At 41.9% G+C, this 27,587-nt stretch overlaps 1 protein-coding gene across 3 annotated transcripts in view; it reads right to left on the bottom strand.

Moving 5' to 3' along the window:
- The window catches only part of stim2b (stromal interaction molecule 2b), a 158,788-nt gene that overhangs the window by 105,556 nt on the left and 25,645 nt on the right, over positions 1-27,587 (bottom strand). For all 3 annotated transcript variants that reach the window (XM_041194649.1, XM_041194640.1, XM_041194659.1), the window contains exon 3: positions 12,147-12,277. In XM_041194649.1, coding sequence (XP_041050583.1) covers positions 12,147-12,277 — 131 coding nt within the window. The remainder of the gene's footprint in view (positions 1-12,146; positions 12,278-27,587) is intronic.

Here is a 27,587-nt window from a genome sequence, read left to right as displayed (position 1 = left end):
TATATGTCAATGCAGTATACAAGTTGACCCAATATTTGCGGCACCAAAAATCATGTTTAGGCATACACTCGGCATAAGTCGACACCACCACACCACCCCGCCCCCACCCCACACACCTTTTCTGCTAAGAGATCCTATCCTCGCATTAGGAATTGGCCTCAATTTTCACCTCAGTAATGCATGCTTCACACAACTTATATATCAGTGCATGGGTCAAGCAGGTAATATGCGCAATGTTGCCAAGAAGGTGCGCAGGAGTTTAAAACAAGCCCAGGTCGCATGTGGCAAGCAACGAACTGAAGTGGGTCCACCGGCAAAAAGAATGAAGTACGATGCTGGTTTCAAGCAAAAGTCGGAACATTGCTAACTGCTGCAGGGAGGGAATTCGGTGTTAGTGAAAAACTGGTGTGAGAATGGAAGGAGGTGGAACTCACCCTGTCCAATATCAATTGCACCTGATGTTGCCACTGGCCGGATCTTGTGAAGCGTGTATTAAAATGGGTCCTTGAAAATCATCAAAGTGGTTACATTGTCACTGGAAATGCAACACACATACGCACTTAATTGGAACAAATAAAACCTCCGAGTTCAACAAGTATTTCAGAGCAACAGCTAGTTGGTTAGCTGCTTTATGGAACAAAAATGCCCTGTGTTGCAGCAGAAGATCAAGGTCGCTCAGAGACTAACAAAAGACCTCAATGCCAAAATCATCAGTTTTAGCGATTTATCATCAAACGGCGACAAAAACACAAGTATCCATTAACTCATCAGCAACGTGGATTAAACACCCATGAAGTTCAATATGCCCAGCAGCTGAACTCGGAAATGGAAACATTCCAAACAGCTCTAGTGACCCCAGATTTTGGAAGGATGTTTTTTTTTGAGGCTTCGAAGCTCAATTTATATGCCGCTATCTATGTATGGTATGTTGCTTTTCCAAAGTCACACAGATGCCAAGAACATTTTTTGTTAATTACTGGTGTTTGCAGTTATACTCCTGGTTGTACCAATACTCTGAAAATAAAGGCTGCACAGTTTAACACAGCAAAATGTATCTGCTGTTCCTAGTCAGTATAGTGCAAATTCAGCCAGGTACACTCTGAGCAGGCCGGTACTAAATGGGAGCTCAAGTTAGACACAATGTAATAAAATTGAGGCATCAATCTGCTGATTCATGCTCCTGTCCAGTAAGTTTTTACTCAGGAGCGCAGCTTCAATTAATTTTTCTCTCTCAGCCTTTGCGGTTTTGTTTGGTATCATAAAATACCTAATACTGCCACCACCCCAAAATAATATCACAAGGACAGAGTTTAATTTCATAAGATGTTTCTAGTCACCTGAGAAAACGGAAATGCTTCCCAGTGTAAAAACTTTATAGCTCTTTACAATGCCTGTGGATGTTGCAAGGTTTGTTTACCCTTGAAATCCATTATCATTGCAAACAACTGCAAAAGTTATATTTAAAAATATAACTTTTCAATATACAGCAACACTAACACTCTTGGAAAGTAGCTTTGGAAAAGTAGAGAATACAAAGCACCTTAGCAAAACAGGAGCTGAACAGACCCGGAGCACCAAGCTGCAGAATAGCAAAGCAGCTGCAGCAAACCAACTACAGCAAACAAGCTTGGCCTAAATAGCCAAGTGGTTATGGTACTGGGTTTGTAACCTCAAGAGTTCAAATCTCACAATGGCAAACTATGAAACAATGTAAAACAAAAACAGAATTACCTGGAAAAACTCAGCAGGTCTGGCAGCATCGGCGGAGAAGAAAAGAGTTGACGTTTCGAGTCCTCATGACCCTTCGACAGAACTTCTGCAAGTTCTGTCGAAGGGCCATGAGGACTCGAAACGTCAACTCTTTTCTTCTCCGCCGATGCTGCCAGACCTGCTGAGTTTTTCCAGGTAATTCTGTTTTTGTTTTGGATTTCCAGCATCCGCAGTTTTTTTGTTTTTATCTCTATGAATCAATGTAACTTCATCTGTATAAACAGATGGAAACGTGTTTGTACTCGAAAGAGTTACAGCAAACAATCAAACTAGTAACCAACCAATCACCAACCACAGCAGCATCTAAACAGTGAAAAGCAGCAAGCTACAGCTATTGCAGTAGCCAGGGAACTCTCAATTTGGTGTTATAATCACAGAATTCCAATGGTGCAGCATTATGATTGCCATAATCGTTTACTGTATTTATGCTAGAATGATAGATATTAGGAGTAAGATTTGCATAACTTATTCTTATAACTTAATAGGCAACTTCATAAGGCACAAGCCAATGGAACAGATGGAAACGTATTAAAATAGACCAGGTAATAGTTGATAGACATCAACAAGCAGTAGTGGATGGGCAAGTGCCAGACTGGCAGTCAGTTTCCAGTGGAGTTTAACAACATTCAGTATTGTGGCTGCCACTGTTTTGAGTTCTTATACATGATTCAGAGGAAGGAATTATATCCAAAGTTTCAGAAAATATAAAACAAGGACCAGTGGCTATAATTGCACGCAACTTCAAAAGGATCATGACAAGCTCAATCAATGGGCAAAGAAATTGAAGATGGGATTTATTACAGAGAAATGCAAGGTTATGACATTTGGCACAGGAAAGGTTGATGTGAATTTTGGGTAAAATGGCACTGTACTTGAGATCTCAATGCAGGAGAGAGGCACTGAGGTGGCGATCACAAAACTCAGTATAACGGTCCCAGGTTGTTCAAAGGGCAAACAGAATGTTGGAATGCGTAGCATGGGTTATAAAATATAAATCCCAAGAATTAACTTAAGGACTGTATCTGGACGTGGCGAGACCATATGTAGATCCCTTTGTGCAGCTTTGGTCTTCCCATTTCAAAAAGGATATTCAGTTATAGGAAGGGGAGAATTATTGATAATGGTTACACAGTTGATTCTAGAACTTAAGAAAATGATGAGGAAATATTGATTACATTAATACTTTCTCTTGAAAAGTGAAGCTTGAGGGGGAATATGATAAAACCATTGAAAGTTGTAACTGGTTTGGACAAATTGGTCAATTGGCTGAAGTAGACTTTTCTGTGATATACAGTATTTAAGCACATGGGGTGTGTACAGCTAAGGGGTTCAGCTAGCAACAAGGAGAGGAATTAACAGAAATTAGCACTTGTGCCAATTCGCAAATACAGTAGATAAAAATGTGCAACATCTGATTTTGGCTTTCTATTTGGTGTTCTAATCAACTGCAACACTTGCACAGGTCCCAAATCTATTACTCATGAGTACCTGCTGCAACAATCTTCTAGGCTGTAACTCAGATTCCCCATTTCTTCTTCATCACCCTCTTCTGCAAAAGCTACACTGTGGACGAAGGCTCCTTTTTGCAACAATACCAGACAATCATTACTTTGGGCAACTTTGCTGAATATAAAGAAGCACCCTATCTGAACAGTTCAAATGGCAGAGTCTTTGCACACCACTGGTGTAGAGTCAGAGTTTTACAGCACGGAAAGAGGGCCTTCAGTCCATCATGTTTGTGCCAGTCATCAAGACCCTATCTGCTCCAATTCCATTTTCCAGCACTTGGCCCTTAGCCTTTATGCTATGGCGTTTCAAGTGCTCATCTGAATGCTTCTTAAATGTTGTGAGGGCTCCTGCCTCTACCACCCTTTCAGGCAGTGAGTTCCAGATTCCCACCACCCTCTGGGTGAAAAAAAATTTCAAATCCCCTCTAAACCTTCTGTCCCTTACCTTAAATCTATGTCCCCTGGTTACTGGCCGCTCCACCGAGGGGAAAAGTTTCTTCCTATCTACCCTATCTATGCCCCTCAATTTTGTACACCTCAATCAGGTCCCCCCTCAGCCTTCTCTACCCTAAGGAAAACAATCCCAGCCTATCTAGTCTCTCTTCATAGCTGAAACGCTCCAGCCCAGGCAACATCCTGGTGAATCTCCTCTGCACCCTCTCCAGTGCAACAACATCCTTCCTATAGTGTGGCACATTAATGGTACCACATTAGCTGTCCTCCACTCCTCTGGCATCTCTCCCATGGCCAGAGAGGATTTGAAAATGAATGTCAGGGCCCCGAAATCTCTTCCCTTGCCTCCCACAGCAGCCTGGGATACATCTCATCTGGGCCAGGGAACTATCCACTTTTAAGCCCACGAAAGCCGCTAATACCTCCTCCCTCTCCCACTAATTCTGTCTGATCATGTCCCTTATTGTGTTTATGTTCTGCTGCTGCTTTAAGGATTCTCCTTAAAGTCATGAGACCAATGATTGAAGATTTCCCTGTTCTATAAATCACCCAATGTAAGTGAGCCTCCAAAATAAGGTGGGCACTACTAGTTGTCTGATAATAAGACATTCGGGTACTTCTTGGAAAACAGGAACGGATTTCTATTAGCACATTTCTACAGTCAGATACTAATGTATGGATGAACCTTTGGATCATGTAGACAGTGGGGTTGATGTGACAAGTTACAAAGGCAGCGGGGATGTCATCTATGATCCCTTGCTTCATGGCAACACTGCCACTTGCTGAAAATTTGTGCCTCTTTTCCACAGGATGTGTGATGAACAAGTTTCTCTGATAAAAAGAACAGCAGCATCTATGTCAGTACATCTATGGATTGCACATTGGTTGATCTGGCAGTGGGTTAAAAACATCAAATGGAATAAAAGCACAATGCTGTTGTGGTGGCAGCAGCACCAACAACTTCCATTTATAAACTGTTCCAGACACTTCACATAGGGCTAAGGGGTGTTTTGTTTCTTTCCCTGTTCCATCACCACCTCTCTTTGCCTTGCAACATCATCCCTTTTGTCATTTAATCCTTGCTGCCTTCCACCCAATCTCAGATCTTCCCTTTTGTTCTTCCAGCCTCTGTGCTTGCTTAAAACCAGTTACATCTCTAACTTTATCCTGCTCCTACAAAAGGTCATTGAACTGTCATGTTAACTCTGTTCTCTTCAGCTAGATGCTGCCAATGTGCTCTGTATTTCCAGCATTTTTTGTTTTTATTTGTGTAAGGAAATAAAATGGCCACTAATCCAAAGGAGAAAATAGAAGGAAGCTTGATCAAAGTGGTGGCTTTTAAGAGGGGGCAATAATGAAGAGGGAAATGGATAAGCAGAGAGGTTTAGGGGAGCAATTTTGGTCTGAAAACTCGAAGCGTTAATGGTAAGGTGAAGGAAGGATGCTGGAGTCAGAGAAATGGAGGGTTTGAGAGGCTGCAGCACCAAATAAATTAGAGGGTCGGGCATCAGGTGAAAGTCAGGAAGGGATTTAAGCACAAGGATGAGATTTGCATAAGAGACTGGGAGGGTAGAAGGAACCATTAGGATGGGTGAGTGAAACTTGATTATGGGCAGCAGAGCTTTGAATGAGCTGAAGTTTATGGAAAGTGGGTGATGGGATATCAGTCAGGAGAGCACTCAACAGTTGGGCCTCGAGGTGGTAAAGGCAGAATTTCAACAGAAGAGCTGAGAAAAAAAAGGGTGATTCTACAGAGGTAGAAATGGCAATTGTTATGAAGAGGAAATTGCTTTGGGTGTCCAGGTTGCCAATTATCTCATTAAGTTTAAGACTGGACTGGTGGTGGAGTCCAGGGATAAGGGCCAAAGACGACCATTTTGATCTTCCCAATGTTTAACTGCTGAAAAGTGTGCAGCATCCAACGCTGCAGTAGTGGAAAGAAAAGAAGAGGTGTCAAAAAGATAGAGCCAGGCACTGTCAGTACACATGTGCAGACCAAGTGTCTGTGTATGATATCACCAAAAAATAGCATGTCAACAAACAGAAGTTTGACATGTCCCCTTGGGGGTCTTCTGAGATGCAAGTGTGGGATAGAAAGAGGGCCCATTATTAGAGGTACATATCTGATTGTGACCTGTGGACAAATGGAACTAAACAGATAGGGCATTGGAAGGAGGAGGGGCAGTCAAGCATGATAAAGCTGCAGAGAGGTTAAGGAGGGTAACAAAGAGGAATGTGGTCACAGAGTGTTATCTGTGATTTTGGTTATTGGCTACTTTGGTTACTTTGTGTAATAAGGGTAGATATCCGACTGGAAGGATTCAGAGTTACCAGAGAGATGGATACTAATCTGGGAAGCAACAACATATCCAAAAACTTGAGAGGAAAGGGAGGCTGGAAATAAGCCTATAGAAGAAGGACCAAAAGTTTTGTTTATTGTTGAGGAGGAGCTAATGATGAGAGGAGAAACTTAAAAACTTAACGTCAGCCAGCATGAAGGCCAGGAAGGGAAGCTGATTAGCCTTTAGTTTGTAGAACCGAGTTAAGGAAGCGGGGGTGGGCAATGGAAAAGTAACCTGGCCAGTTACTCTCCATCTTTATAATAAAGAAAGCCATGAGCTCCTCAGCTGTTTTACAGTGGAGGGGATAGTAGAGGGGGTTTCAGAGGCGGTTTTGATAATGCAGTAAAGCTACTGAAGTTTGTTTCCATTCTCCAAGATGATCCTAGCATAATGGGCAGTTTTTGCAAAGGAGAGGCAAGGTCCAGTGGATCTTGGAATCTAACTAAACTTGGCACTGGATAGCTAAGCCGGCTTTGCACCAGAAACGTTCAAGTCTACACTACTTAGACAAGAAGGAACAAGAATCAGAGCCATGCCAGAGAAAATTACCAGACAGAGTGAAGACTTTTCTAGAGATAATGGCATGAAACATGGACATGAGGTTGTGGCTGAGTCAAGCAACAGCTAAAGAGATAGCATCACAAATGCAGGGCTAAAGGCTAGGCAGTTGGGAGTTTGGAAGTACCTTTTTTAGCAATTGAAGAGTCTTTCTACACCCCCACCCCCCCACAAACCCCCAAAGATGCACAAGAAAACAGGGTGTAATGGAGACAGAAATGAGATCAAAGGTGGCATGGTTGGGAGTAGAAAAGCCTTGTGAGATAATGGGATTGGGGGTGGCCATTGAATATGAGGGGGACAGTTTATATACGGAGGGGCAGATTTAGAAAGGACTGCAGTGAGGTGGATTCAGAAGGGAGGGGGCAAGAAGAGCTGGGAGGGAGATTAAAATTACCAAAAATGAGGAACAGCTCAGTGTATGTGGTTGAAGGGGAAATGGAGGGAGGGTATCTCTGAGAAACTTGGATGGAGTGAAGGGAAAGTGGCCAGAGTTCTTTTTAAAAGGAGGGTTCAGGACACTGGAATATGGTGAGTAGTTCAAAGAAGGTGAAGGTGCAAGACAAGTAGGAGGAGATACCAAGGTGTGATTGCTGAAAAGGTTGCTGTTGTTACCAGGGAAGTTTGTATTGGGCAGAAGGAGGGAAGTACAGCCAGGCAAACAGTTGTCTTCATCTGTGAGCCAGTTTCAATACAAATTACCCACAATAAGGTTGTGGATGGAAAGGGCCTTGTTCTGGAGGGAAATGTGTTTCAAGTACTGATCCTTGCAGTACCCAGTTCGTTACAGCCAGCCAGCCTGAAAATCTCACATTTCCTCCTACACTCTGATGAGTTAGGGTAGAGGCTGGGGGCAAAGTACCCAAGAAGGGAGAAATGAGAGAAGGCAAGGATAGATGACATGGAGGACACAAAATGATGGCTCAAGAGAGACTCAGCAAAAATAAAAGGGAGATGGAAGGGATCAAATGCAGGACAGCAATCAAAATGTTCACTGGAATGGACACAAAAGAAATCTGAATTTCATGTTCCACAGGCAACACAACTTTTACAGCTATAGAAAGAAGTGTATCTGTCTTCCCTAAGTTAGCTGCAGTTTAGCCTAGAACAGATGGCACAGCTCATTAACAATCTCCCTTGTGAAGCAGAGGAAGCAAAGCCAGGTCAGCTCTGACATGCCCAGTTTGAGCAGTGCTGTCTGTAACTAGGTTAATGACAGCTGTGAATATAACGTTGCAGGCTTTTACTGCATTAACCAGAGCAGAAATGCCCCAGAAGGCACATTTATCAACAACAACTACTTGTATTTATATAGGACCTTTAATATAATTAAAAAGTCCCAAGTGCTTCACAATTTTAACTTGTAATTCCTCCATTTTAAAGCCTTCCATGCTATGAACCGAATGTGTTTTGGTTAAAGTGCTATCTTGTTTTTCAGCAGATGTTATTGACACTTTATTATCTTTATACATCAAACTTGCATGTGCCTCTGTCATTTACATGGTAACCAACCACTCAATGCATAAAGTACACAACCAATGTGCGCACAGCCCACAAAACATCTTTAAATGGTGTTTACTGCTGAAGAAACTAGAACCATAATTCTTGAAGTGTTTAAGACCTTTGAAATTACTCATGTCAAATTGTGGCATTTCCCATGGAATTTAAGCCAACGTCACACAACACTATGAAAGTCAGAAAGACTAAGCAGAAGAAGCCCTACCAATAGAAAGCTTTGTTACACAGGAAATATGATGGATGTTTAAGTTTAAGATTAAGATTAAACAAACACAAAGATATATTGAAGGGGGTAAAATCAAATTTGCCACATTCAAATATTTGAAGTTCCAATTTGGCGGTAATTGAGAGCACAGTGAGTATCTGTTTTTAACCAACTCAATCCTTCTAGATCTCTAACCAGTTTTACATTTCACTAACCAACTTATTCAGTAGCTGCTTAACAGGGTGCAATTTTAAGAATACTACCATACTTGCATTCTCAAATATAGTCTTGTAGTAGAACAATAATAAAATACTAAAGATACACATTAGAGTGATGAAACAATCTGATGCCACAACATGATACAGTTCACCAGTGCATAGAATCATTGTGCATTGGATTCATGTCCACACAAGTGCCCAGTATTATTTGGGCTTAAGAGGGAGGTATCAAAGCAGGATGAGAAATACTGACAACTGAAGTCACCCTGCACCATTCTTGTGCATCTTCAAGCCACCAGTCACACAGCACAGACTGAATGAAGTTGACCACACAGACCAAGGAGGGCTCAGGTTTGATTTGCAATTCATGCTGAGTCATTTAATTTCAGCATGGACAGCAAATGGGGTCTTACAACGGAGTTCAGAGCCCTAAGACTATAGAAAAGAAGAAAAACACTCATGCATCCTGGTCTGGATTGCTGTTCATTGTTATACACAGATACTGCGGAAGATCAATCAGGTGAGAACAACACGGAAATCAGCTGCAAAGCCATCTGTGGTTAAAAGCCTTTTAACATTCATTTTCTATGGGCATTTGGGTAATAAAGGGCTGCTTGCATATGTGAAGCCAAACCCCCTCAAGGGTCTCAGCCTTCGGAAGAGGACGAAAGAAAATTTGAAAAAAAAATGTTTGTGTTGATTTCTTTCCGCTAAGGGGCTAAAGTTCTGTTGATTGCAAATGTAATGAAAATGTGAACACAGATATAAATTGGAATTCAAAGCTGTTTTAATTTAGTAAATTATCATATTGAAAAAGATTTAAGGATCAGTTAACATTAGTGTATAGAGCCAAAGGAAATGGCTGCCTATGGAGAATGCAACTGACCCAAGTTTCTCTCTGTTGGTAGTCTTGACAATATTACTATGTACCTACACACTGATATCCATTTCAACCTTCGCCCATTGCTGCAATCAATAAGCACAGGTGCATTATCAGAATTTAACCCATTCCCACAAGAAAAGTTTCAAAACAGTTCAGTAGTTTGGAAACAGGACATCACATTTGTTTCTTTTTGGCAGCTTCTAAGGGTTTCAAATGAACAAATGTTGAAATGACATTGATGGGGTCAAATGTATCATTCATGGCTGTTAATATTTGTATTCAATAGAACATTAAGCTCAGATAAGAAAAATTAAACTTAAAACATTTTTTTAAGCCAAAAGTTCTGTCTCGAGACAGATCAAATACAGTGCAACTAATGACGACAGCAAGAGAGAAAGAACGGCAGATAAATGCACTCCCAGCTGACACAAGAAAGAATAGGTCAAAAAGTTCTTCTGTGTAAAAAGTATAACCATTGCATCTCCCTTTCTCTTTTGGTCAGTAATTTGCCTGTAGCATGTGACATATAAGCCAAATGGAAATGTTCCTCAGCATCAGATTTTTTAGTCATACTGGTCTGGAGGATTTGCAGTTTTAATGTGACAGGAGCATTTTAATTCCATAAATCCTACTTTGTGTCCCTCATTCTGTGCATCTCATTCTCTGTCTCTTTCTTTGTTTGTTTCACACATTTCATGATCATATCTGTATCTCTAGGGGTTGTCTCAGACTCGGACTTTCCTCACATTCTCCTTCCTCTGGGATTTGTCTCAGACTCCTTTCTCACACTCTTCTGTTAGTCTTTCCTTGTCTCTATTTTTTCTCTTTTTATGTGCCTGTCATGTAGTTTCTGTCTTTTTCGCCATGTGCAACACCATCTCTTTTTTGACATATTCAATATCATCTGTGGCAATTGCATATTTTCTGTTGCTTTCTCTCTGCATGGCTCATGCACACTTTTCCTCCCACCTGATATTTTCTCCTTTTTTCTCCTGGACACTGCAGAGATTTTCATTCTCTTCATATGGTAGAAACAAGGCGATAGTCAAGTTGAAATAGCTGAGTCGACTTTCTTTATGACAATCAGGGTCCTGTGACATTCTGTTCTTCCTTTACCTCACTTCCACTCTTATCTTTACCCCACTTCCACTCTTATCTTTACCCGTCGACTTCATCCTCCTTCCCATCTGCCCTGCACCCCCCTCTCTCTATTGCATTCTGTTCCCAACTTCCTCATCTGGTCCCATTACCCATACCCCAACGCTGCTTGACTTGAATACCATACTTGGTCTTAACACCCTCTGTGTGTAACACAACAGGAGATTTGGTAGAGCGCAGTTTAACATGTATTTATTGCTGTGCCATGTCCGATTTATAATTCCACACATGAAAATTACTCTTCAGTAATTCTGGGCTAGATCCAGAATCTGGAGTGGGACTGGACGGGTCCAGGCTGAAAAGCCATAAGAAGCATGGAGCTGGTAACCGGGGGCAAGTGAAGTAGAGGCTATAGACAACAGGAAATAAGATCTCTATTAAACTAAATAAATAGGAGTTCATGACTTTTAAAGTTCTCCTTCTAGTAAACATTGACTTAAAACATAGCTTAGTCAATGCATTCACACACCCAGTTAAAAACAAACTCCATTATGGTTACTATGAAAAATGTCCCAAAATACACCCAATTAAGATGTTAGAAAGCTAAATAGTGTCTGCCAGTCAATTTTCCTGCGATATAGTTTGACTTTATGTACATCTGAAATCTCCTGGGTATTTAATAAACAAACATCAGTTGAGTGAATATTAGATATATATGCACATTTATTTATTTCAGCAGGAAATAGGTTTTGCCAAGCTTGTACTTTTTTAATCAGGTATAAAAATGACAATGTCACAGGCTGCAAAGTGAATTATACTCAAGAGTCTAAGAAATACTAGCAGGAAAGGCCAGTTAAACACTATTGGTAGAACTTTATCACCAGGCTCAGGAAATGCACCCCGGAGAAAAGTCATGGTGGTTTCTAAGATAATATCAGTAGGTTCATGGCTAAATTTAGTGACTCCTTTGTGTGTTTATCACGCTACAATGTATTTTTTTGCCTAAATACAAAAGTGGCTTCACAACCAACACAATCACTGAAAGAAGTTTGACCAAAATTGCCTCAATAATTTGCTTTGCTCGGTTTGTGATAATTCCTCTTATGTGACAAATAAACTTTTAAAAATAATCAGCCACTGGGTACCTGACAGAGCATCAATGTCAAACTCAAGCTCTTTACTGAACACCTACACATGGATTCATTGGACAATGAGCGGCAACAGGACATCTTGTGGACTTCTCTCCTTCCTTTCCTGGGGACACTGAGGCCAACTGTGGAGTTTTACTATGTCCATGGCTGAAATTAGCTAACTCAGCACAGTGCCTCGAACCTAAATATATATGACTGCACCACATTAAGCATTGCAATTATCCTCAAAGTAATCAAGAAATAAGTTTTTCTAGGACTAACTGTTCACAAATTAACTAAAATGTTGCAAGGTGAAATCAGGCCTGACGGACTAACAGCCTAAGTTCAATTCTGCATGCTCAATCAAAAGGAAGTTAAAAATTTACAAGTGGAACGCGAAATATAAGTTGCAAAACTCAGCAATGATGGTTTTAGACAACTTCCTGTTAAAATTTTGGTTTACCTCATGACTCTCCTCAACATCAACATCCCCATCATTGTCATCGTCCATCTGTTTGTGTATCATTCGAATAGCCTCTAGACAGTGTCGATCATCTTCATTCAGACATGCTGGGTTTAATGTAGTGCAATTATCTAAAAGTAAAAAGTTAGAGGTAAGAATATGATCTTAAAATAAGGGGTACAGATTGAAACAGTATGTATATATTAATGTATGTATATACTAACATTGTTTGGTAGTACAGAACTTGAGTATTGCTGAAAAAAGAGACATGCTGAAGCTTTTCATCTTGCACTCATCAGGACACTGAGAATACCAATATAGGGGGAAAACAACAATTTATGTGTATGTGAAAAAAGTGCTGATTGGTTGGTAAGTGGACTCTGATTGGTAGAGGCGCTGCCATAGGTGATGCCCCAGTGATGGTGACTGACAGTTAACTGCCAATCATTGTTTGAAATTTAAGCCAGGCAACTTGACTCTGATTGGTCAAGGCATTGCCCTGAGCAATAAGTCAGCGAATGGTTGTCACCTAATTTGTTTACTGGAAACAGGCAGTGTGTGTACATATTCTTTCTGTCTGCAAAGTACAGGGCCCTGTGTATTAATGTATGTAATTTCCAGTACACACAAATGTGCCACACTACGAGCCTGACTGACAATCTTAAATTGGTTGTCAGCATAATTCTTACCACACTGAGGATTATTTAGCAAATGTCCAATCACAGTGTCCAACATTAGATGTGATTCTGTGTTTTGAGTTTTGCAAGAACATGCTGGTTGGATGCGGTCTGTACCTTGCTCATTGCAAACAGCGGCTGGGACATGCTCTTTGATATGATCCGCCAGTCTTTTGGATGTACAGCCTACATACCTAGCATTACACTGGCACTGAAATTCATATACCACATTACTCATTTGTGTGACAGGCAGAACATATTTTTGGCTTGACAGCAGCATCCTGTTAGTGGCGACTACCAGTTGTGTTGCTGCTGCATAGTAGCAGTGTGAAACAGCATTTCACAGCTGTGTGGTAATAAGGTATGTGACTGCATGTATATATGAATGCAGTATATGTACATAATATACAGTATGTAAATATCTCCATTTCCCACAGTGCTATGCACAAGGAATCAAGGATAATGTACTCTTCAGTTGGGAGTTGGGGGAAGTGGGTGAGAGGCAGAAAATCAGGACTTATACATATAATTCAGTGCATATTTTAAAGTAATTCATTTTATTATTAAATTTCCATGATAAATATTTATGTCCACATTTATAATTAACTGCCTATATAAACTTATCACGTTGCAATTACACCGTTCTCTTACAGCACTTGTAAGGAAGTTCAATTCATGCTTGACATGGTGACATAGGCAGCCATCATAATAATAAACACAGATCTTCGGAATGGAAAAAGCCGCCATGTCCACACACAGTGTGGCTGATTCTTAACTCCACCCTGAAACAAACAGGCAAGGTACTCAGTTGTACCACCACTGCAAATAAGGACAAGAATAAAACCTGATAAATTACTCAGCATGGCCAAAGGCATCAGGTACGGGCATGATAAAAGTTAGACACTGCAAAGTCCTCCACACCAACTTCTGGGAACTTGTAACAAAAATTGGAGTGCTGCTTTGGGCTGCAGTAGAGTGCTTAAGTTGGAGTTTGGGACTAAGAGAGTTCAGTGAGATGGGGACAAGGTGATCCTTTGAGTACCGTGAGTACGATAGGGTTAGTATTTACTACTTTTATTGCTTATAGCTTTTAAGGTCTTATTTTGTGGTTCATCATTTGTAAGGGCTATATTCTGTAACAACGAGGAGCAGGGAAGAAGGGCCCTAGAGTAATTGATATTATTTGATATGAAGTATCTTCCAAAAGGTTTAATTTAATTTAAAGGAGTAAGTCATGGCAGGAGAGCTCAAAGCCATGGTGTGCTCCTCTTGCTCTATGTGGGAAGCCGGGAACATTTCCAGTGCCCGGGTCCTGCATGTGTGCAGGAACTGTCTCCAACTGCAGCTCCTGGAAGCCCATGTTTCAGAGCTGGAGCGGCAGCTAGGGACACTAGAGCATCCACGAGGCGGAGAGTATCGTGCATAGCACGTCACACCGCAGGCTAAGAGTCCCCAGGCAGGAAAGGAATGGGTGACCACCAGGCAGAGCAAGAGGACTAGGCAGGAAGTGCAGGGATCTCCTGTGGCTGTTCCCCTGCAAAAGAGATATACCACTTTGGATACTATTGGGGAGAATGGCCTCTCAGGGGAAAGCAGCAACAGCCAAATTCGTTGCACCACGGTTGGCTCTGCTGCACGGGGAGGAGTAAAAAGTGTGGGAATACAATAGTTATAGGCGATTCAATTGTTAGGGGAATAGATAGGCATTCCTGTGACTGCAAATGAGACCCCAGGATGGTATGTTACCTCCCTGGTGTAAGAGTCAAGGATGTCTCAGAGCGGCTAGAGGACATTCTGAAGGGGGAGGGTGAACAGCACATTGGTACAAACAAATTAGGTAAAAAAAAGGGATCAGGTCCTAAAAGCAGAATATACGGAGTTAGGAAGTAAGTTGAAAAGTAGGACCTCAAAGGTAGTGATCTCAGAATTACTGCCAGTGCCACATGCTAGTTAGGGTAGAAATAGCAGGATATATTGGATGAATACGTGGCTGAAGAGATGGTGTGCGGGGGAGGGTTTCTGATTCCTGGGACATTGGGACCAGTACAAACTGGACTGGTTACACCTGGGCAGGACCAGGACTGATGTCCTGGGGAGAATATCTGCTAGAGTGGCTGGAGAGGGTTTAAACTAAAATGGCAGGGGAATGGGAACCATAGAACCACATAGAAAAAGCTACAGTACAGAAGAATGCCATTCGGCCCAGCTTGTCCATGCCAGCCTGAGGACACCCAGGTGCCCTTTCTAATCCCACTTTCCTGCACCTGGCCCATATCCCTGCAGTTTACAGCACTTTAGGTGCAGATCCAGGTACTTTTTAAAAGAGTTTAAAGTTTCTGCCTCTACCACCAACTTGGGCAGCGAATTCCAAACACCCACTACCCTCTGCGTAAAAAAATTCTTCCTCATGTCGCCCTACACCTTCTGCCACTTATCTTGAATCTATGTCCCCTGGTTCTAGAATTCTCATCAAGGGTAACAATTTAATCCTGTCCACTCTATCTATTCTCCTCATAATTTTGTACACCTCAATCAAGTCACCTCTCAGCCTTCTTTGTTCTAAGGAGAATAACCCCAACCTATCCAATCTCCCCACGTAACTACACTTTTCTAACCCTGGCAACATTCTTGTAAACCTCCTCTGCACTCTCTCCAGAGCTATTATGTCCTTCCTATAATGTGGCAACCAGAACTCCACACAACTGCTCCAGTTGTAGCCTCACCAGTGTTTTATACAATTCCAACATTATATTACTTTTATATTCTATACCTCTGCCAATGAAGGAGAGCATTCCATATGCCTTCTTTACAACCTTGCCTACTTGAACTGCTGCCTTTAGGGACCTGTGTACTTGTATGCCAAGATCTCTCACTTCATCTACACCTCTTAGTATATTCCCATTTATTTTGTAATCCTTGTAATTGTTTCACCTCCCTAAATGTATGACGTCACACTTCTCTATGTTCAAATCCATTTCCCCTTTACTGCCCACTCCACTAACCCATCTATATCGTTTTGGAGATTATGGCTATCCTCTACACTATCCACTATTCGGCCAATTGTTGTGTCATATGCAAATTTCCCAATCGTGCCCTCCACGTTCGTGTCCAAATCGTTAATATATAACACAAACAGCAAGGGTCCCAACACCGAGCCCTGTGGAACACCACTTGAGACAACTTTCCATTCGCAAGGGCATCCATCGACCACTGCCCTTTGTTTCCTGTTACAAAGCCAACCTTTTATCCAGTTTGCCACATTATACTGAATCCCATGGGCTTTTACTCTCCTGACCAATCTGCCATGTGGGACCTTTGTCAAATGCCTTGCTAAAATCCATGTACACAACATCCACTGCACAACCTTCATCAACCCTTCTTGTCACTTCCTCAAAGAATTCAATCAAATTTGTGAGGCAAGACCTTCCTTTAACAAATCCATGCTGACCATCCCTGACGAGTCCATGCCTTTCCACATGACAGTTATTCCTATCTCAGGATTGATTCTACTAATTTTCTCACCACCGATGTAAGACTAACTGGCCTATAATTGTTTGGCATTTCCTTTGGTCCCCTTTTAAACAATGGAAGTCAGAGGAAGGGGAATCAAGGACAAGAGCAAGAGACAGAAAGGGGAATAAGAGAAGTGATAGGCAGAGAAATCAAGGGCAAGAATCAAACAGGGGCTCAATGAAACATAGTGGTAACGGGACAAGTAATGTTAAAAAGACAAGCCTTAAGGCTTTGTGCCTTAACATGAGGAGCATTCGCAATAAAGTGGAAGAATTAACTGCGCAAACAGATGTAAACAGGTATGATATAGTCGGGATTACGGAGACATGGCTGCAGGGTGAACAGGGATGGGAACTGAACATCCAGGGGTATTCAGTACTTAAGGAGAACAGACACAAAGGAAAAGGCTGTGGAGTTGCATTGCTCGTTAAAGAGGAAATTAACGCAATAGTGAGGAAAGATATTAGCTCCGATAATGTGGAATCTGTGTGGGCAGAGCTGAGAAACACTAAGGTGCAAAAAAGGTTAGTGGGGGTTGTATATAGACCCCCAAACTGTAGTGGTGATGTTGGGAATGGCATTAAACAGGAAATTAGAGACACATGCAGTAAAGGGACATCTGTAATTATGGATGACTTTAATCTGCATATAGATTGGGCAAATCAAATAAGTAACAATACTGAAGAGGGGGAATTCCTAGAGTGTATACGGGATGGGTTCTGGACCAATACGTTGAGGAACCAACTAGAGAACAGACCTGTCTCTCTCTGAACTTACTGCACTCCATTCTCAAAGCTCCAACCCTAACATTGTCATCAAACCCGCTGACAAGGGTGGTGCACTGACTTCTACCTCGCGGAGGCTGAACGTCAACTCGCAGACACTTCCTCCTACGTCTCCCTGGACCATGACCCCACCACTGAACAGCAAGCCATTGTTTCCAGGACTGTCACTAACCTCATCTCCTCTGGAGATCTTCCTTCCACAGCTTCCAACCTGACAGTCGCCCAACCTCGGATAGCCCGCTTCTACCTCATACCCAAAATCCACAAACAGGACTGTCCCGGCAGACCGATCGTGTCAGCCTGTTCCTGTCCCACGGAACTTATTTCTCGCTATCTCAACTCCCTTCTCGCTCCCCTTGTCCAGTCCCTTCCGACCAACATCTGTGATTCCTATGACACCTTACGTCACAACAACAATTTCCAGTTCCCTGGCCCCAACCGCCTCCTCTTCACCGTGGACGTCCAATCCCTCTACACCTCCATCCCCCACCAGGATGGCCTGAGGACTCTCCGCTTCTTCCTCAGAGGCCCGAACAATCCCCATCCACCACCACTCTCCTCTGTATGGCTAAACTTGTTCCACACTGAACAATTTCTCCTTTAACTCCACTCACTTCCTCCAAATAAAAGGTGTGGCTATGGGTACCTGCATAGGCCCCAGCTATGCCTGTCTCTTTATGGGGTATGTGGAACATTCCTCGTTTCAGTCCTACTCCAGCCCCCTCCCACAACTCTTTCTCCGGTACATTGATGATTACTTCAGTGCTGCTTCATGCTCTCGTCTGGACCTGGAAAAATTGATTAATTTTGCTTCCAATCTCCACCCCTCCATCATTTTCACATGGTCCATCTCTGACATGTCCCTTCCCTTCCTTGACCCCTTTGTCTCAATTTCTGGTGATAGACTGTCCACCAATATCCATTACAAGCCTACCGATTCCCACAGCTATCTCGACTACAGCTCCTCACACCCCGCTTCTTGTAAGGACTCCATCCCATTCTCTCAGTTCCTTCAACTCCGGCGCATCTGTTCTGATGATGCCACTTTCAAAAACAGTTCCTCTGACATGTCCTCCTTCTTCCTTAACCGAGGTTTTCCACCCACGGTAGTTGACAGGGCCCTCAACCGTGTCCAGCCCATCTCCCGCGCATCCGCCCTCACGCCTTCTCCTCCCTCCCAGAAACATGATAGGGTCCACATTCAGATTGGAGAGCAGGATGAGCAAGGTAGCTCTAGTGGGGGTGGGGTGAAATAAACCATGGGTGGAATACATTTAAAAATAATGGAAATAGGTGGGAAAAGAAAAATCTATGTAAATTATTGGAAAAAACAAAAGGGAGGGGGAAGAAATGGAAAGGGGGTGGGGATGGAGGAGGGAGTTCATGATCTAAAGTTGTTGAACTCAATATTCAATCCGGAAGGCTGTAATGTGCCTAGTCGGAAGAGCTTCACTGGAACAATGCAGCAAGCCAAGGACAGACATGTGGGCATGAGAGCAGGGTGGAGTGTTGAAATGGCAAGCGACATCCTCCGCCAACTCCAGCATGATGCCACCACCAAACATATCTTCTCTTCACCCCCGCACCCCCCTCCCCCCCACTCCCCTTCCCCTCCCCCCGCGGCATTCCACAGGGATCGTTCCCTCTGTGACACCCTGGTCCACTCTTCCATCACTCCCTACTCCTCAACCCCCTCCCATGGCACCTTCCCATGCAAAAGCAGAAGATGCAACATCTGCCCCTTCACTTCCGCTCTCCTCACTGTCCAAGGGCCCAAACACTCCTTTCAAATGAAGCAGCATTTCACTTGCACTTCCCTCAACTTAGTCTACTGCAGTCGTTGCTCCCAATGCGGTTTCCTCTACATTGGAAAGACCAAATGCAGACTGGGTGACCGCTTTGCAGAACACCTTCGGTCTGTTCGCAAGCATTACCCAGACCTCCCTGTCGCTTGCCATTTCAACACTCCACCCTGCTCTCATGCCCACATGTCTGTCCTTGGCTTGCTGCATTGTTCCAGTGAAGCTCTTCTGACTAGGCACATTACAGCCTTCCGGATTGAATATTGAGTTCAACAACTTTAGATCATGAACTCCCTCCTCCATCCCCACCCCCTTTCCATTTCTTCCCCCTCCCTTTTGTTTTTTCCAATAATTTACATAGATTTTTCTTTTCCCACCTATTTCCATTATTTTTAAATGTATTCCACCCATGGTTTATTTCACCCCACCCCCACTAGAGCTACCTTGCTCATCCTGCTCTCCAATCTTAATTAGCACATTCTTTTAGATAATATCACCACCTTCAACACCTTTTTGTTCTTTTGTCTGTGACACCTTTTGGTTATCTGCTCCTATCACTGCTTACTCGTCCCTACAACCACCTCCCCCACCACTTCTCCCCCCACTGCACCCCCCCCAACCTTAAACCAGCTTATATTTCATCCCTCTCCTATGTTTACTTAGTTCTGTTGAAGGGTCATGAGGACTCGAAACGTCAACTTTGTTCTTCTCCGCCGATGCTGCCAGACCTGCTGAGTTTTTCCAGGTATTTCTGTTTTTGATACTGATTCCTGGGATGGCAGGACTGACATATGAGGAGAGATTAAGCTGGTTAGGATTATATCCGCTGGAGAGGGGGGATCTCATAGAAACCTATAAAATTCTAACAGGGTGGACAGGGTGGATGCAAAAAGGATGTTCCTGACGGAGCTGAAACCAGGGGTCACAGTCTGAGGATGTGAGGTAGACCAACAGGGACTGAGATGAGGAGAAATCTCTTCACCCAGAGAGTGGTGAATCTGGAATTCACTACCACAAAGTAGTTGAGGCCAAAACATTGTATGTTTTCAAGGAGTTAGATGTAGCTCTTGGGGCGAAAGGGGTCAAAGGATATGGGGAGAAAGAGGGAGCAGGCTATTGAGTTGGATGATCAGCCATGATCATAATGAATGGTGGAGCAGGCTCGAAGGGCCGAAAGGCCTACTTCTGCTCCTGTTTTCTGTGTTTGTATGTTTCTACATTGCACAGACTAGTCAAGTAGCAGCTTGTTATTGTCACAGAATCAAACCTTTCAGCCAATGTCTCAGTCTCCTCCACCACCATTCCTGGGTTATGTCCTTTTCCACCGACAAGATAGTCCCACCAGAGGTGCTGGCACAGTGGTATAAACTGGGGAGTGGCCCTAAAAGACCACAACATTGACTCAGAGCTCCATGTAGTCTCAGTGCATCAGGCCAGATATGGGGAAGGAAAGTAGATTTCCACTTAGCGCCCTCTCTCAACTGATGGAACATGCTGAATACAACTTGTCAAGCACAGAAGGTACTCTATGTGTGGGAATCCAATGTCAATAACCAAGAAGGGGATGTTTAAGTCCCAATGGGGGCAAGTCCAGAGGTGGATGAGCATCAAATTCCACACTGCCAGCCGATCCTGCCAGTTCTCCTGTACCATGCCACCCATGAGCCACTTTTAAAAGCTTAAGACCTATTGTCCGAGGCCAACTCAAATTTTCCAGTCAGCCTCCTGATACCTGGTAGTGTCAGGAAACAGTAGAGCTGCCAGGAGGTGGCCTCTCAGCAACAGCCCAGGGCAGGGGGCTAGTGCTCCAGACAGGCTTTGGAGGTCCTCCTGCTTGCCTAGTTACAGTTGCAGTACTGTCTGGCCTACAGAGGACCTCCCCCTCCACAACAGTAGCCTGGCTGCTAATGATTTTTTTTTATTATATACAAACATGGCAAGATTCTTAGAAGCAGAAAATGATTTATCTTTTGGAGTAGGGTCGGGAGGTGAATGTTCATTGTCAAGATAAGCAATTTAGAGAAAAGAATATTTTTTCTTCTCAGGTGTGTCTGTGTCAAACAGACAGATTATCGGTAGCATGGTATAGTTCTCTCTACAATTCCTTAACAATGTAATCAAAACACAGCAATCCCTCAATTAGTACTCCTAATGCGTTACTAAAAAAAGTGTGTTGCTAAACCAAAACATGCTAAATGAAAACCGCTTTCCCATAAGAAAACATGTAATAAAGCTGCGCTACGTTGCTGTAATGTAATTTTTACATTAAAATCCTATTGATTGCCTTGAACTTAAACCCTCTAATTTACTAATTCTTTCTACTTAGCTCCGGCTCACCGCTTTCCACCCCAACCCTCCCACTCATTCCTCTCCCATGACCCTCGCCCGCGCTTTCTCGCCGCCCCTCTCCCGAGTCCATGTTCACAGCAAGAGACTGGAAGAGGAATAGCAAGCGAAGCAGAGTGGGAAGCAGCCAGGATTCAGGAGAGGGGAGCAACAAGCAGAAGGGAAGCAATATGGGGGAGGGTCAGAAGAGGGAAGTGATAGTTTGTCTTGTTAAAAAAAGATTGAACATGGGTAGTAACTGTGCTAAAGTAAAAATGGAGGCAGCACTAAACGGGGACCTTCCCTAGTTTACTAATCACACTAAAATGAAAAAGCACCATCAAAACACACTTTAAGTGGAGAATACCTATAAAGCAGCATGAAGTTTTCATTTATCACACCAGCAACCGTTGTAGATTTTTTGAGAAACATATTACCATTATTAAAATCTTTTTGATATATTGAACCAGAGCTATCTGGTACAGGCTACAAAAATTAATTTCACTTATATCCTTTCAACTATAAAATTGGTAGATCCAAACAAATGTCTCAGAGGTAATGGGTCAGCATTCTAACAGATTATCGTCCAATTCTTAGTCGTCATAAAAATATGTATTTTAAGCACTGGATAGCATAATATTGGACATGAAGAGGTTGCAGACAGATATAGATAGGCTGAGTATGTGGGCAAAGATCTGGCAAATTGAGTTTAATGTGGGAATATGTGAAGTTCACTTTGGCAGGAAGAACAAAAAAAGCAGGGTATTACTTAAATGGAGAACGGCTGCATAATTCTGAGGTGCAGAGGGATCTTGGATGTTCTAGTACATGAGTCACAAAAAGTTAGCATGCAAGCACAGCAAGCAATTAAGGCAGCTAATGGAATGCTATCCTTTATCAGGAGAGGAATCGAACATAAAAATACAGATGTTATTCTTCAGTTACACAGGGCATTGGTGAGGCCGCATCTTGAATACTGTGTGCAGTTTTGGTCTCCTTATTTAAGGAAGGATATAAATACATTGGAGGCAGTTCAGAGGAGGTTTTCTAGATCGATACCTAGAATGAGTGGAATGTTTTATGAGGAAAGGTTGGACAGACTGGGCTTGTTTCCACTGGTGTTTACAAGAGTGAGGGATGATTTGATTGATGTATACGAGATCCTGAACGGCCTTGACAAGGTGGACGTGGAAAGGATGTTTCCTCTTGTGAGTGAGTCAAGAAGTAAGGGGCACTGTTTTAAAATTAGGGGTCACCCTTTTAGGACAGAGATAAGGAGAATTTTTTTTCTGAGGATTGTGCGACTTTGGAACACTCTGCCTCAGAAGGCAGTGGAGGCCGAGTCATTGAATATTTTTAAGGCGGAGGTAGATAGATTCCCTTGCCTAACAAGAATCGAAGGTTACCGGGGGTAGATGGGAATGTGGAATTTGAAACACAAGCAGATCAGTGATGATCTTATTGAATGGCGGAGCAGGCTCGAGAGGCCAAATAGTCTACTCCTGTTCCTATGTTATTAGCTGTGTCTTTGATATTTAAATGCATAATTTTAAGATCCACTTCTACTTCTGCTATGAAACTCTGATGTTGACTGGGATTAACACTACACATGCCAGATGGAAGTAGTAGTAGGAAAATGGGGTTGAGGCAGCTGATCAGCCATTGGCAGCTAATCAGTCATGGCCAAATTAAATGGTGGAGCATGCTTAAGAAGCATGCTCCTATTACTTATGTTCTTAAATCAAACTATTCATGTATCTAAAATAAACCTTCACAATCTGGTTAAACTAAGAGAGGTGGCAATAACTTAAAATTTTGAAGGTACTGCTTAAAACTACATTTAATAAATCAGAGCCTTAGAACCATGCTCTGTGTAAAACAAGTCTGGCATATCCATACAGCAAACTATTATCTATTTGTTTCATATTCTACTGCAGCACTCTTACTGAGAATAATACCAGCAAGTTTCATCAGTCTTTAAGCAACTCTGCTTCTTCAGTTACTAACACTTACTGTGCCTTTCACATCACACGAACCATTGCTATTGCTTCCGGTTAATTAAATCCCCAAAGTGCACAACACTTCGCTGATCAATGCCCAAAGGAAATACATTAACACACTAGAACTGTTTATCCTTGACAGTCAAAGTTGTGTTTTTGTACTGATAAATTTGAATTATTCAATGATTTGAATTAACCAACATAAACAGCAAAATGGGAATTTAATGCTCAAGAGGATTTGAATAATTGGATAAGAGGACTAGACTGCATGTGAGACTTCAAATATTTCATTCCACAGGCAATTCCAGGTGTACATTACAAAATCAATAATTAGGGCTCATTAAAAGCAGCATGATACAGCCGCAGTCAGACATGATAATCAAATAAAAAACTGCGGATGCTGGAAATCCAAAACAAAAATAGAATTACCTGGAAAAACTCAGCAGGTCTGGCAGCATCGGCGGAGAAGAGTCAACGTTTCGAGTCCTCATGACCCTTCAACAGAACTAGGTGAATCCAAGGAGAGGGGTGAAATATAAGCTGGTTTAAGGTGGAGTGGGTGGGGATGGGGGGTTGGGTGAGGGGAGAGAAGTGGAGGGGGTGGTGTGGTTGTAGGAACAAGCAAGCAGTGATAGGCAAACACCAGGAGAGAAATGGAAAGCAATGAAGGTCAACAAGGCAAAAGAGAGATACGGAAATCTTGTCGCAGAAACGAACAAAAATTCTTCAAGGTAGGCATTTCTTGAAGAGCAGTGGCAGTCAACTAAACAAAGAGATAAAAACAAAAAACTGCGGATGCTGGAAATCCAAAACAAAAACAGAATTACCTGGAAAAACTCAGCAGGTCTGGCAGCATCAGCGGAGAAGAAAAGAGTTGACGTTTCGTGTCCTCATGACCCTTCAGCAGAACTGGGTGAATCCAAGGAGAGCAGTGAAATATAAGCTGATTTAAGGTTTTGTTTTTATCTCTTTGTTTAATTGACTGCCACTGCTCTTCAAGAAATGCCTACCTTGAAGAAGTTTTGCTCATCTCTGCAACAAGATTTCCGTATCTCTCTTTTGCATTGTTGACCTTCATTGCTTTCCATTTCTCTCCTGGTGTTTGCCTATCACTGCTTGCTTGTCCCTACAACCACACCACCCCCCTCTACTTCTCTCCCCCGACCCCCTCACCCCACACACACCTTAAATCAGCTTATATTTCACCCCTCTCCTTGGATTCACCCAGTTCTGCTGAAGGGTCGTGAGGACTCGAAACGTCAACTCTTTTCTTCTCCACCGATGCTGCCAAACTTGCTGAGTTTTTCCAGGTAATTCTGTTTTTGTTTTTGATGACAATCAAATATGTCAGCAACTAATAATTCTACTACAATACCAGCAATTTCAGTAATCTAAATTTCTTTCTATCCTTCCTTCTCTTAACTTATTCTGGAAAGTTCCATGGCTTTGATACTTCACACAAGTGACAGGATGGAAGTAGAATACAAAGGTTCAGCAGAACAAGTGCTTCTCAAGCACTCCGATCTTAATCAAGCTGTGCACTGCCACAATCTGGGAATTTTGTTCATATTAGTTGTAGCACAGTGTGTAATTCAAAGGAGGTATTTGCTGCACTCTTCATATTTACTAAATATTTGCTTATTGAAAATAATTAAAAATGTAGTTATTGTTGAGTATTGCTTTTTGCAAGTTAGTTATTGTTTGCACTTCCTTTTGCATTCCAGAGTGAATCACCCTCCGATCTCCACTCCATTCTAGCATGAGCTGAGCTTTTACTCCATGCTGCAGCACAACTGCATTACAGCGATGGAGAACCTACCATGTGATAATAGTGTGGGACCATCTATGTAGAGCCAAGGAGAAGGAAAGGAAATTTCATAAGAAGAATTATTACAGCAATAGAAGTGATACAGAAAGAGTCAGGGAAGCTAGTAGTTGAGAGGGGGTTAAAAAACAAGTGGAAGTTAGAGACAAGAGGCAGAGCGGCTAAGACAACAAACTTTTCTTTGTGAATAAAAAGCAAATTACTTCACATGTTAGAAATGTAAAATATAAACAGAAAATGCTGAATACAATGAACAGCATCTGTAATGAGAACAACATGACACTTCAAGGTATGGATTCATCAACAGAACTCTAAGATATTACAGGTAAACTACATTTAAAAAATGAACAAGGAGAGAGGAAGGCAAAATCATAACCAAACAAAGGAAATTAAACAGAAAGTCTTTCAAAAGTGCTTAGAAGAGAGATGATTTGGTCAGAGAACCAATATCAGAAAAGGAGGCATAATGAGAGAAATCAAAGAAATACAAGAGCTATATTAGACACAGAGTGTGTGAATAGTTAACGGGGCGTTTGGGCAGGTATTCTATCTGGGAATACGAGAGATGCTGGAAGTCTCCTTTATAGGTTAGCAGTCTTGTGCACAAAAGAGGAAGCTGAACTTCTCGAATGCAGTTTTAATAATAGTTTTTCAGCGAGAATCCCAATTTAGGGCACAAGTACAGAATGCTCATACTCTACACAAGGTACTTCGCAGGAAAGAGAACAAAACTAGCAAAATCCGTTTTGCAATGATTTTTAATCCTGCGGAAGTCACAGTTGAAATAAAATCCAGGCCTATGAAATTTTTGAGTTGGTTTGAGTCAGTCATCCTCCAGCTGTTATTATCTTGCTGGATGTAAATATGAAACTCCATTTATGGGAAAGTAAACTGTTTCTGTCACACCCCGGTGAATGCACGTAGGCAGGAGCGGCAGCTATATAAGACGTTTCCTGGACAAGGTCTCAACAGCTGATATTTAAAAGGTACAAAACACCACAACATTCAGTCCTTTTCATTTTGTCTTCTGCAAAACTCTGAAACATAATCAAAAGTATGGCTTGGATTTCACCATCAGCAGCAAAATGACGGTGCATACCTCTGACCCCTAAAAAAGCTTCCCCCAAACAGCTAGCGATCTCAGCAAGCAAGGCAAACAGCTAATCAATGGTAAAGTTGTCACAGATAACAAATTAAGAAGTAAAATGCATCAATCATCCTTCACTTTTAATTAAATTTTATTGACAGCAAAATAAATCCCATGTATGTCTCAATCATTCAGGTAAAAGCTGAAATATAATAAATGAACTTTTAAAAAACATTGTGTGGATTTTTAAAACTTTTTAAAATAAATGTTATATTGGAGAAATGTGACATTCCACAAATCTAAAATTAGTTTCTCAGGGCCAGAGATTTTCAGTAGTAAATACCAGCTTAGTACACCTTCAAAAACCCAGTTACCTGCACATCTCATTCAACAAGGTGTAATGTTTTCAAGGTCCAGTATTTCGAACTGATTGCTGTCTGTAGGAACTTCAACAGGGCAACCTATAGGGGAACCAAAATCACTGATGGCAACCTCTGGATTTTCATAACTGGGCCTACGTAGACTCCAGAAGTTGCACTTAGTTTCAGAGGAGTAACGATGGCAAACGCTGCAAATTTTGCCAAAATTACAGCTGCAAAATCTATACACATATATATATATATATATATATATATATATATATATATATATACACACACATATGCGCACGCACAACTTTACCTAGTTCAGAAATTGTGCTATACAAAGAGCTGTTGAGTTCAGATGTTTTCTGAAAGGGCAGTACAAGTGTGAATTTTAATTATGTTCAAAATAAATTGGTTGGAGATGCTTGGGAAAAATGTCACTAATCTTTTGAGTACTAAAAGCCTTCTCAACATTACAAAAATGTCTGTCTGTACACATTTTCTTGTGCAGAGCTTTCTAAATAAAATTCTCAAATTCTAATTACGTATTAAAAAGTAGATTAAGTATTCCTGCAACAAACTAACCCATATAACATAATCCAGTTAATGAGGTTCCTTTTTTCAGTAAATCCCTTCTCCTAGTCTATTATAATCATAGGATGATTAGTACAGAGGAGACTATTCAGCCCATCATGTCTGTCCCGCCTCTTTGGCAGAAATATCGCCTTAGTCACGCTCCCCTGCTCTTTCTCCATACACATTCAAGTATTTATCCAATGCCATTTTGAAAATTACTACTGAATCTGTTTCCACCACCCTTTCAGACAATGCATTCCGGATTACAACATTTCACCATGTAAAAAAATATTTCCTCCGTCGCCTCTGGTTCTTTTGCCAAACACCTTAAATCTGCATCCGCTGGGTACCAAGCCCATTGCCACCAGAAACAGAGTAAATAAGGAGAAACTATCAAAACCTTTCGTGATTTTAAACACCTATATCAAATCACACATTAACCTTCGCTGCTCTAACACCACAACTTCTCTAGTACCTCCACATAAC

Source organism: Carcharodon carcharias, chromosome 1 (assembly GCF_017639515.1).
Source record: "Carcharodon carcharias isolate sCarCar2 chromosome 1, sCarCar2.pri, whole genome shotgun sequence".
NCBI lineage: Eukaryota > Metazoa > Chordata > Chondrichthyes > Lamniformes > Lamnidae > Carcharodon > Carcharodon carcharias.
Note: the sequence above shows the minus strand (reverse complement) of the source record. Positions and strands in the feature narration are given on the sequence as shown.